The sequence below is a fragment of the Hyperolius riggenbachi genome, chromosome 3, assembly GCF_040937935.1.
Source record: "Hyperolius riggenbachi isolate aHypRig1 chromosome 3, aHypRig1.pri, whole genome shotgun sequence".
Classification (NCBI taxonomy): Eukaryota; Metazoa; Chordata; class Amphibia; order Anura; family Hyperoliidae; genus Hyperolius; species Hyperolius riggenbachi.
In genome coordinates this window covers 142,928,256-142,941,183 of record NC_090648.1, presented here as the reverse complement: position 1 = coordinate 142,941,183, position 12,928 = coordinate 142,928,256, and the positions used below count along the sequence as shown (strand labels likewise).

At 43.4% G+C, this 12,928-nt stretch overlaps 1 protein-coding gene across 1 annotated transcript in view; it reads right to left on the bottom strand.

Annotated features, from left to right (window-relative positions):
• The window catches only part of DIS3L (DIS3 like exosome 3'-5' exoribonuclease), an 86,176-nt gene that overhangs the window by 16,614 nt on the left and 56,634 nt on the right, over positions 1-12,928 (bottom strand). The window contains exons 11-14 of the mRNA XM_068275019.1: positions 11,991-12,083; positions 10,483-11,010; positions 7,747-7,901; positions 2,458-2,624 (exon numbers count right to left, since the gene is read on the bottom strand). Of these exons, the coding sequence (XP_068131120.1) occupies positions 2,458-2,624; positions 7,747-7,901; positions 10,483-11,010; positions 11,991-12,083 (943 nt within the window). The remainder of the gene's footprint in view (positions 1-2,457; positions 2,625-7,746; positions 7,902-10,482; positions 11,011-11,990; positions 12,084-12,928) is intronic.

Below are 12,928 nucleotides of genomic sequence, written 5' to 3'. Positions count from 1 at the left end.
GGCGCTGATTGGCCAGCGGGACCACGTGATGCGGAGCGAGACACTCCGCATCACGTGGTCCCGCCGGCCAATCAGCGCCCGCCAGTGCAGTGAATATTAAGTAGCCATGTGCGCGGCTACTGTAGCTGGCTCTCCCCGCCTCCTCTCCGCCCCCCACTGCGCATGTGCAAACAGTCTAACGCGGCTATAGCCGCTCCAACGCCGTAGCATGCTGCACTTTGCACAGAACGTGCAGCGTTACATGTAACGCAACGTGGGCTGTGTGAACAGCCCACTTGTGTTACATTGCTCTGCGTTGGGGGAGCGTTACAGGCGCACTAACATGCGCCTGTAACGTCTTGGTGTGTAAGCAGCCTAAGGCCTCTTTCACAGTAGGACATTGCATTTTGATGAGACGTTAAAGTCGCAATGCTAATTACAACGCAACACCCCAACGCAACTTAATGTCCAGTTATCGTCGCATACAAGCAATGAAAAGTATGCTTCCAAGTCATTACTGAGCATGTGCAAACAGTCCCACGCAGCTAATAACGAGTATAAAGCACAGCATGCAGCACTTTCTAATAACGCTACACACAATCGCAACGTGTGCACTGTGAATGTCGCACAGACTTAGTATTGCTGTGCGTTAGTCTGCGTCGAAGAATTTTCTAATGTGCGACTTTAACGTTGCACTGTAAAAGAGGCCTCAGTCTGTCCCTGTACTGGTGATTGGATTGCAGTCCTGTCAATAAAAGAATAAAAGCCACCTCATAAGGCAATGATGGAGAAACATGAAATGGGGCCCCAGGCAAGGTAGCAGCTTTTGGCTCATCCCGAATGTACTTTTAGCAATCTGAGGTGGGAGACTGAACAGAGAAAGCGCCATTTGGGTATCCAGACACCTGCTAGGTTGCCTTTTGGATGATCCTGCTCTGCATGGGGTAAATACAGGAAATAGCAGTGCTAGTGGTCATCTTGGTTCTTGCAGCTTCTCAAAAAACGTTGTCACCAGGATGGAATGGGGATGGTAGATAATAAGGGAATCAGTGGTTACCAGAAGCCGCCACTCCCCTCCACACAGGTTAGTTTTAAAAATTGCGCCTGGATTTTTACCTTACATGACAGAATTCTTGTGGTCATCTTTTACAGATGTCCATAAATCACTACAGTTCTAAGTTCTTATAATTCACCTCCATTTTACTCTGCAAAATAAAGGACTGAAAATAATTAAAGGTCAGAAAAACGTCCTTATGAAAAATGCTTCTTATAGTTCATACAATAGCACTGGTTTAACGGGATACTTAAAGGGACTCCGAGCAGTGCAAAAACTATAGAAAGATGCATATCATTTTAAAGCTCTCTTTCTCCTCTTTCCAATGATATATAAACCCCCACCATACGTCATTTAGTTTTCGCTATTTTCGCGATTGAAATTGCCGCGGCCGCGATTTCGATCGCGAAAATAGAGAAAACTAAAAGGTGTAGGGAAACGATTTAGGTGTCATCAGAAAGAGGAGAAAGCGAGCTTTAAAATGATATCCATCAAGCCATAGTTATATTGTATTACACAGGACGACACTTTCCCCAGTGTCAGCAGCTCCATTCTGCTGAATGCAGCTGCTGACTTTGACAAAAAGTCGCCCTGTGTAATACAATATAACTATGGCTTGATGGATATCATTTTAAAGCTCTCTTTCTCCTCTTTCTGGCGACACCTAAATCGTTGCCCTATGCCTCTTAGTTTTCTCTATTTTCGCGATCGAAATCGCGGCCGCTGCAATTTCAATCGCGAAAATAGCGAAAACTAAAAGGCGTAGGGTGGCGGTTTATATATCATTGGAAAGAGGAGAAAGAGAGCTTTAAAATGATGTGCATCTTTCCATAGTTTCTGCACTGCTCGGAGTCCCTTTAAGTCAGCTAAAAAGAAGCAGTTTTACTTACCTGGGGCACTCATGGATCCTCCGGTCCCCCGCCAGGGTTCAGTTTTGTTTTCACCGACTGAGCCTGTCGCCGGAAACTGCACCTGAGCAGCCCTAGCCGCGAGAATCATTCACGCTCCCATCGCCGAGAGCGTCCTGCGCAGATGCAGTCGAGATTTCTAGTACTGCGCCTTAGCAGGATGCTCCCAGCGATGGGAACGCTAACGAGGATGCGCACAGCCGGGCCGCTCAGGTGCAGTAGCCGGCGACAGGCTCAGTTGGGAAAAAAGAAACTGAGCAGTGGTGGGGGACCGGAGAATCGTTGAGTACTGGCGCGGGCACAGGGCGATTGCAGGGGTTGGTAGAAGCCACAGGTAAGTAAAACTGCCATTTTCTTTAGCCAAGTATCCCTTTATTGTAAAGCTATGTAGCAAGCCCACACAGAGCATCAAAGTGTGTGGCTATAATAAAATTCAACTTTCAAAAAAAAAAATAAAAAAAATACGTGTATTGCTATCATGCATTCCCTCCATCCCATCTCTTGTAGTCTCCTTACCCGGTTACGACCATTGATGTGGCGACACAGTTCCTCCAGGTCCTTGTTTCCAAGCAAATTATCCTTTGGACCCTTCTGGACAGCAGCGAGGAGAAGCCGGTGCACAATAATGTCGGCATAACGGCGGATCGGTGAGGTGAAGTGTGTATATTTGTCAAGAGCCAAACCTGAAACAATCCAAGATGCATAACATGATGCAATGTTTAAAAGTCTAGTTCAGCTAAATGATTTTTCACTATGATTAATATGGTGCCCGAAAATGTTATTCATTCATAGTTAAAAGGAACCCGAGGTGAGAAACATACGGAGGCCGATATATTAACCACTTCGTCCACAGGTCAGTAGATATACGTCCTCTGGGACTTCATCTAAGCCACAGGTCAGTAGATATACGTCTTGTAGCAGAAGCAGTGCTGTGCAGGATTGGGCTTGCTCCTGTGCACATTTCTGGCACTATCTGATGCAGGACTAATTGGTGAATGGGAATATAAGTTTCCTGAGCTAATGAGATTGATTTTTACTATTAAAAATACTTGTATTTTCTCATTTCATAGTGAAAAACACACTCTGTAGCATTATTTCAGAATCAAATATTTTCACCATAAATTGTGACCGGAACATTATCTAAGTTTGGTGATAAGCAGTAAGAATAGCCAAACAAAATGTGTGTTTTTTATCTACAGTAGCACTTTTTATTTTTAAACTGGAATTGGTAAAACTGAAAATACATGTTTTTTCTTTGTTTTCCCATTAAAATTCATAGAAAACAAAATTGTTTGAGGGAAAAAATGGCATACAATGAAAGCCTAGTTTGTCTTGAAAAAAACAATATATATTTCATTTCTGTGTCATAAGTAGGGATAAAGTTATTTCAGATTAAATAGGGACATAGCTAAACTGTCAAAACTGCTCTGGTCAATAAGTACAAAACAAGGTCTGGATGCGAAGTGGTTAAATTCCTTAATTGCCTGGCTGTCCTGCTGATCCTCTGCCTCTAATACTTTTAGCAACAGACCCTGAACAAGCATGCAGCAGATCAGATGTTTCTGACAAGATTAGCTGCATGCTTGTTTCAGGTGTGTGATTCAGACACTACTGCAGCAAGAAAGATTAGCAGGACTGCCAGGCAACTGGTGTGGTTTAACCCCTTGCGTACCAGCAGTCTCTGGCCCCTTAAGGACCAGAGACTGCTGGTACAACAAAACGGCAGTTACCGACGAATCGCTGCACATACCCGCCGCTCTTGCCGGTCACGATGCTCTCGCCGCAGATCCCTCTCTCTGCTGGTGCTATGATGGCAGAGCTTGCCATTCAGGAACCACTTTCATTGGCTTCTGACCCTGTCCATCAATGTGAGTCAATGTGATTGGCTTACAGTGATCACGTGGTTAGGAGCCAATGAAAGCAGCTTCTGACCTGCTCACCGAGCTCTGCCATCATATAGACGGCTGGGCGAGTGAATTGTGGCGGGTGCAGAGCAGAGAGATGGCGGTAGAGGCGGGGAAGGAGAAATCTACGTCCTGACAGAGCCGCGCAGCCACCTGCAGGATGTAGATTTCAACCAATGCTGTCCGGAAGCAGTTAAAGAGAATCTGTACTGTCCGATTTGTACAATAAAAAAAAAAACATAACAATCGAGTCACTGAGATCTCCTGGATGCCTCTTAGCCATTGCCGCTGCTCCCTGACGTGATCCTGGCTTTTAATCGCCAGTTTTAGGCAGTGTTTACAAACAAAAAACATGGCAGCTAACCAGGAAGAGAGTAAGTGAGTGAGTGAGTGAGTGTGTGAGTGAGTGAGCGAGTGTGTGTGTGTGTTTACAGTTCACTACAAGTTTTTATTACATAGTGAACTCTAGTCAGGGATTCTCAGTTTCTCAACATGGGAAACTCTCTTCCCCCTCAGACAAGCTGAAATTGAGAGCAGAAAGCTGTCTGTGACTAATAAAGCACGCACACAAAGCCTGCAGGGGGCGTGGAGGGGGTGTGCATAACTTCTCCCTATCACAGCAGAGGCAGTGTATTCCTCTCTGGCTCCACAAGGCTTGATAAAGAAAAGAAGATTAGATACATTACAGAGACAGTGGAAATAGAAAAAGCTGCAGTAAGCCAGACCACATTAAAACAGGTATAGGAACTTATAGGATAGAAGAAATAAGGCTGAAAATTTTGTTACAGAGTCTCTTTAAAAATAAATAAATTGCAGCCTCCATATGTCTCTCACCTCAGGTTCCTTTTGAGTCATTTACTTGCACCCTTTACATTATTATTGTGTATTCACACAGCACTCACTTTACAGAGTCCATACTCATGTCCCCAACTATCCCTTAGCAGTGCTCACAAACTAATCCCTTCCATAGTCATTTTATATGTCCCTGTCCAAGGCCAAGGCCAATTTGTGGCGTGTGGTGGGATGACCGATAAACTAATTAGCTCAGGGACCTAGTGCCACAAGGTCAAGAGTGCTACCCACTATGCCACTGTGCTGCTTTGCGTATAGGTTATAAGTGCATGGCTTTGTAGAGGCTTCCTATTTTTGATATAAGGCTGGGGAGATATAAGGCTGGTAAGCAACTTGCTGATACTCTGCATGCACAAATGACCCATAGGGAATACATCATGCTCTGCATGGTATCATTAAACTGTGTACTCATAGTGACTATATGTCTACCAGCACAATGCAAGTAAAAAGTTACAGGACAGATGCCCAGTATTCATCAACATGGGCCAGAGATGGATTAAGATGTAATGGGGTCGTAGGCAAGGTAGTAGATTTTGGGCCCCCCCTTACTGAAGTGGCGAAAGGTCACAGAAGGTGGCATGTGGGCCCATTGACACCCACTAGGCCCCAAGCACCTGCCTAGGTTGCCTGGTGGATGATCCTGCACCTGGGATCTAAACCTCTACTGAGACCAAGTAATTAAAAACTAACAAAAGAAATAGCATGGGCCAACACCATTTTACCATTTGGTACAGTTATACTTTAGCAGTGTTCTCCCCAGATTTTTTTTCCAGCCGGGGGGCATAAAAAAGTAGCCGGGTGGGTCGAGATGAAAATGCAGGGCAAATCTGCTTACAGCATAGGAGGTGGTGAGGAGGTAAGCCGATGACAGCCGGGTGGTCACTAAATCTAGCCGGGTGGAGCACCCGGCTAAAAGAGCCTGGGGAGAACACTGCTTTAGGAAACACATTTTGGACAAATCCCTTTCCCAGTGTCTGACTGGTCAACTGCCAACTGATGTGCTCATCATCCTGCACTGTATTCAAGCTCACACAGTAGGTGTGGACAGCACTGGGAAATGCAGCAGCAGTGTAGGCCTTTATGTGGAAGCTTGTCAGTGCAATTATTCTTTTATTTGCTTGGTGTTCAGCTTGATGTGTACCGTAGACTGAATTATTCACTGCAAGGTCTTGGTATACCACAGACCAAAATATAATAATACATACAAATGCCTCAGTAAAACTGATGAATAGTGACACATCTGCCCATCCTCCCTTAAGCTGCACAATGCTGGAATATGCTGTGCATTTCACCCTCACCCAGCTGGCAAATAAAGCTAAAATGCTGAAACCGTCATTCCTTCTGAAGTAACGACCACTGATCAGCTCCACAGTAGCTCTCTCATGTAGAATGCTCACAAGCCAATGAGAGAAATATTAGGGGCTTTCCACATTTGATAATCTGATTTCACTCCAAAAATAAAAATATAGCTTTTGACGTAAGGTTTCAGTTTGCTATAGATATGATCATTTTTGTCAAATTGAATAGGATTTTGATTTGAAAAAGGGTGTTTTTGTTGGTTTAAATATTAAGAGTTTCGAAAGAAACATGACGCAGGACCTTATTGCTTTAATCTGTGTATGGATAAGACCCCAGTGGTTAACCCTCTTATACTGGGAATACACGGGTAGATTCTGGCGCTTGATTCTGCACCCGATTGTTTTGCCCGCTCGATTCTCTTATCTTCCGCTCATTTTCTTATCTTTTTTCAATTCACTTCAATGACAAATCGAGCGGCAAAACGATGGAACAGTGATCGGAAATTATCTATCAAGCCTTCTTATCAGCTCAGAATTAACCCGTGCATTCCCAGGATAAGGGTGGTCATACATTGCTTGATTTTCGGCATGGATTGCCAGCCTATTCGATCATAATAATTGAATCTGGCCGAGATCGATGCCGCAACATAGCCACATGACTGCTCAAACTATTGAAACTGGCAAGCTGGAAAAATTTTAGTCAAAAAGAGCTTGATTGCGTGGCAGTAACAGCGTTCGATTTTCTAACAACTGACAGACACCCCCCCCCCCCCCCAGGCCAGTCTCCTGCAAAATGTATGTGTACCCCCAGAGCCCACGGTGAGTATTGGAGGCTCACCTATCACGCCAATGCACCTCCTCGCCTTCTCCTGTACCTGGCATCTTTTTGAATTGCCACCACAAGCTCCTGTACCACGCAACACCGCCACATGCAGTGATATCACTATTTGTGGTGGTGTCAGGGGGTACAGGTGCTCGCGGGGGACAATTCAATGCCTGACACAGGAGAAGGCGAGGAGTTGTGCCAGGAGGGTGGTGGCGCTAGGACAATTTCCAATAGATTTCATGCTGAATTCTATTGGAAATCTGTCTGCAGTGTGTGAAAGGAAATAGATCCCTCTCTCATCAGATTCAGTCAGACAGGGATCTATCTGATGGTCGATCTGGTGGCGATTGTCTAATGCAAGGGTCCCCAAACGTTTAGCGTCGAGGGCCGGGTCAACATACTTCAGACTGCTGGGGGGCCGGAGTATACATAGAAGTCTTTTCGGGCCAGACAGTGATGCATACTAAGGTGACAACCTTCAGTCCAATTGGACAACAGTGTCACCTGATGTGGAATTTGATTAGAAACCAGCGAATTACTGCTTTCTGGCTTCATTCTATATGTGGACCACCAATATTTAAAGATGTAGCTAACCGCATCTATAATATATTTTGTGTGTGGGGGGCCGGTTTAAAAGCCTCAGGGGGCCACATTCGGCTCGTGGGCCTTAGTTTGAGGACCACTGGTCTAATGTATGGCCACCACCTTTATATTCTATTTCACAAAGGGCGAGTACATGTAGAGATATGATTCAATAGTGGGACAGAAATTATGGCTAAAAAAAGGCAACTCTAAGGAAATTGGAAAAGATGTAAACAGTATATGTAAATGTATAACAAGAGCGAGCAGCTAAGAGGCATATTAAGTAATACAAATATACTCACTCAGCCCTCCAGCCCTGCCATCCCAATACACTGGTGCTCACCGTAGTGATAAAACGCATCCTCCGCGCATGAGCCGGTGGAGAAATACTGAGCATTGGACATTGCTTGAGTGGCCATTGCCCGCAGCAATCGGTTCACTAGAGGATCAGATGGGTCATTAGCTTTATCCAGGGAATCAGCCAGGGATTTATTAGACCTGAAAAGGCAAAGAAAACCGACATAAACATTAGTATTTACCTAGTTCTGGCACTCCAATTCATGAAATGCATTAAAACGCAATTAAATCCAAAACTGAAGTTAGCGAATTCTGAAGGCAATCATGCTGATTAGTGTAAATTCTATATACTTTTGGAGTTTAACTTTTTTTCATGTTTAGTGTTCATGTCTGCCTGGAGCTATTATGCTAGGTGCACACCATACAATTTTCTGTTAGATTTTCTGTTAGATTTTCTGTTAGATTTACCTGCCAGATAGATAATGTCCAACATGTTGGAAATTATCTAACCGTCTATCTGCCTAGCAATTAGGAATTGTTCTACTCAGCAGGAGATAACCAGAAGACAATGCACCAGAGATAATGACCAGTCTCTACCAGTACTTTACAGAAAATAATCTGACAGAAAATCTCTACAGGAAATCTGCTGGGAATACATGGCTCGATTCTGAGCCATTTAGATGGCTCGATAGAAATGTCCGATCTCAGGCCCGATCGTTTCCACGCTTGATTCTGCATGGAGGACAATGAGAAAAGATAAGAAAAATGAGAGGGAGATAAGAGACTCGCCTGCAGAATTGAGCGCGGAAAACGATCGGGCGCGGAACCGAGCAGCAAAATCCGAGCCCTGTTTGCTGGGTACACACAATGCGTTTTTTCGGTCAATTTTCAGTCCGATCAATTCTCAATTCGATTTTCCGATTCAATCCTGTTATTTTGTCGTATCCATTTCCATTCACGATTATGAGAAATCAATCAGAAAATAAGATCAGACATGTCGGAAATTATCTATCGAACCACCTAGCTAACACAAAATTGTATGGTGTGTACCTAGCATTAGACGCAATACCCTAGTGCCTAACTAATGTCCTGAGTGTAGACTGTGGTTTTTCTATTGTTGAACAGCTACTTCCTGTGAACATGTCAGAGTCCTAAGAACAGCATGTAAAGCAAGTATAGACTGAGAAGCTCCAAGGATATGCTCTACATACCACTCATGTTAGCATGACTTCCTCTACTTAAAGATGAACTGTAACCAAGGGTTAAACTTCGTCCCAATCAGTAGTTGCCATCCCCTTTCCTGTGAGAAATTTCTACCTTTTCTCGAATAGTATCATACATCTGTATGGCTGATACTGTGGTGAAACCCATCCCACAGTGTGATGTCAGGACCTAGGTCCTGACATCACACTGTGGGACCCTTACTGTGGGGCCCGGAAATAACGGCTGTTTTCAACTGCCAAGCAACCAGTATCTCTCTCTGCACATATGTATATCTATAGAAAAAAAAAACCTTTTATCCTATCGCATTGTTAGGGGATGTGGTTATAATGTAAATATTATAATGAGCAGGCTTATTGTGGATCAAACAATATGATCAAATTACATGGTGACTATCAATCATTTCTTGATCTCTTGCATTTTTTTTTTTTTAACTTCTCTCTTTGCAATTTACGGATTTATTTTTTCCCCCTTTTTCACTAAAGTTCCTCTTTAAGTAACATTCCACCTTCACAAAACATTTTGGTAACTTTACTGACTTTCCAGCTGACCTACAGACTCTAGTAATAATAGTGGAATACATCTAAACCCAAGTCTCTTAATGCAGTGCATGATCAAGGCTGGTCAGTCCGCAACAAGTGACTAAAGAGAACAAAATCTGCACAATCGGACGCAGCCAAAAGCAGCACCAAAAGGACAAACATCTGAGATTTTTCCGAGCTACAGACTAGGGTGGAGATACAGTATATTATGAGATCTTCTTGGGGACAGACACTTATCTGAATTACAATGTTGTGTTAATGCACTGTGTGAAATGTGACAGAGCTACAGTATATAAATGTAAAAATGAAAAGAAAAAAAACCTCAACTAATAAGAAACCCTTAAAGAGAACCTGTACTGAGTAAAAATATTTAAAATAAACACATGAGGTAACTTCAAATGAACATTACATAGTTACCTTGCCATCAGTTCCTCTCAGAAGCGCACCATTTTCTTCTGACAATAATCCCTTCTAGTTCTGACAATATTTTGTCAGATCTGAAATATATCAGTTGCTGTCATTTATAGCTGAGAGGAAAACTGATGTACCAGGTAATGTCCATGTTTCCCTATGGCTCAAGTGGGCGATGTTAGTTTAACTGTGTGCTAACCAGAAAGCGGTTATGGGTAATGGTCATTTTTAAAATGGAGGACGGAAAATTCCCTTGATCACAGTAAACAAACAGGACGCGGGACAGGAGAAAGACACTGAGGAGTAGACTACATGGAAGGTAAGTATGACTTGTGTATGCTTATTTTGACTTTTAATTTTCAGTTCAGGTTTTCTTTAAGTGTGTGGTAAAGTTTGAGTAAAACATAATGGAAATAACAGAACAGTGGTTAGATCTACTGCCTACCCAACACACAGTGGTCGTTATGAGGTTAACTTGTGGCTATAGAAATCCAGAAGACGTTCTATATACCTTCCTGTGTTACAGAAGACTGCAGTATGCAGTCCCAGAAACCTGAAATCAGAGCAATAAACTCATGCATTTAGGCAAATAGAAGAAGGCTACTTACGAGGTGTCAATACAAAATCCTTTAGCCTGAGCACTCTCTTTAAGCTCTTTGAAGAATTCCTGGCGTGGAGCGGGGTGAAGTCGGAGCAATGCCTGCTGGGGGAAACACTCCCAGATTTTCTTGGCTACCCAGTGATTAGCTAAGATCATACATTCTGCAATGGTCTCGTGAACCTGTAAAGGTTGCTTGGGAACTAGATCATCAATGCTCCGCCCTTCCCCCAGCTGGACCCGAACCTCCACCCCTTCCAGCTCCAGTGCTCCATGCAGATCCCTGCGAGTCCTGATGGCTTGAGCCACCTCTGTCAGCTTACTTATTGCCCACAGAAGCCTCTCTAGTTCTGCAGAGTCCTGTGAAAGTGACTTCAGCTCAGTGTCTGTATTTAATGGCTCCAGATCTCCATCCAGCAGCTGCTGGGCCACTTCATAGCATAACTTATAGGAAGAGCGGATTATGGTCTGGCCATACCAAACTCTCCTGATGTCGTATGTTCTGTTGTCCAGCTCCCACATCACACTCACTGCATACCTGGGCACAAAGAAGACGTTTCAAACTCTTCACAAACATTTCATCACAAAACAGTACACTGTAATACTAATGCAAAAAACAATGCATTAGACACATCAGCTTCAATCATTATTCCTGGATTACAGCAGTAAGATTTAACTACTTGTAGGCATTTGCAATACACAGATTTTAAAATGAAAACATTTCAATTAAGAATTAAGTCTCTTGACCACAAGTCATTGATATGTACAGTATATAAGTAAGGTAGACAATGACAGGTGAAATGTAGCTCCTTCTAAACCTCACACCAGGCCCGTGTTAAGGGGCGGAAAGACCTTCACCCAGAGTGCCGTGGTGGAAAGGGGAGAAACAAGCACATACAGAGTGCGCAGCGGAGTTTGTAGTAACTCACATCTCCGGGATCCACAGGCGGCCTGTTTTCTTTCTCCTAGGAATCCCGTCTCTATGCCGCCAGTGCAGTCTGTGATAACGTGATGCTTACTTGATCACAGGCAGGGCTATTGCCAATGAGAAGGGACGCCTGAGAGGAAGAAGATGGGCTGCATGTGGATCCTGGAGAGGGGAGTTGCCACATATACTTGGAGGGGCTCTCTGTTGGCTACCTATAGTGGGGTGGGGGCGCTGACTATAGCGTGGGGGGGGAGGAACTCTTTGGCTTCTTCTTGGGGGGGGGGGGGGGCAAGGAGTTTGTAGGTTCTCCCAGTGTCTGCATGTATTTCCTTCAGGCACTCCGGTTTCCTCCCACATCCCAAAAACATACAGATAAGTTAATTGGCTTCCCTCTAAATTGGCTCTAGACTACAATAAATACACTACACGATACATATGATTATGGTAAGGATTAGATTGTGAGCTCCTCTGAGGGACAGTTAGTGACAAGACTATATTCTCTGTACAGAGCTGCGTAAGATGTCAGCGCTAAATAAATACTAAATAATAATAATAAATAATATAGTGCCATGTAGCAGATTTTACATTACCTATCAACACATCCAAGCAAGGAGCAGAGATCTGCACTAAGAATAGAAGGCAGCATGTCAAAGCGACGATCAGCAAGGTAGTATGTAGTAGCCCTGTATAGGTGGGAAAAAAACAAAAATTATTTATGATGGTAGATACAAACATGCAAGACAGGATAAAACTTGTAACAGTTATAATAATGCTAAGAGAGAGAGAGAGATTTATCAAGTCATAATGAAATTAAAACTGCTAACAGCACTCAGAATTCTTGTTCCACCTAACAGCAGACACTGGATTGGCTGCTCTGTGGAACCACCACTCCGCTTCTGCTCCCCATTCAGTTGTCCATGTCTTAATAATTCAGCTTCAGTGCGTTTTACCTAAATCTTCTGGAACAGCGGCAATAAAGTATTACCAATTGCATTCATATCAAATGTGCCGTGAACTTGACGGATGGTATTGTACTAGTCAACTTTACTCCTTTATTTAAAGTGTATTGGCAGAGCATGCAAGATTTAACATTTCCATCACCTAAAATCAATTTATGATCCCAAACGCAATATAAAGGCCATGAGTGCACTTGCAATTTAGGTTGCTCAAAGTATAAGAGATCATTGTCGATACCTTTTCCCCTTGATAACAGAATAGGTATGTGGGGAAAACATGTCTGATTGCTACAGTTATGCATTGCCACAGGTCATGCCTGCTCTCTCCGGGGCTGTGGAGTCGGTACAAAAATCACCAGACTCCAGCTCCGACTTCTCAGTTTATGAAACTACAGACTCCAACTCAGACTCCAGGTACCCAAAATACAGTCCTACCCAAAAGTTTTGAGACTGTCAAAAATATTGGAAAAGTTGGTGCTTATGTTTTTGTAAAAGCAATTTGCATATACTACAGAATGTTATGAAGAGAGTTTAGATGAATTGCATAGTCCTTCTTTGCCATAAAAATGAAC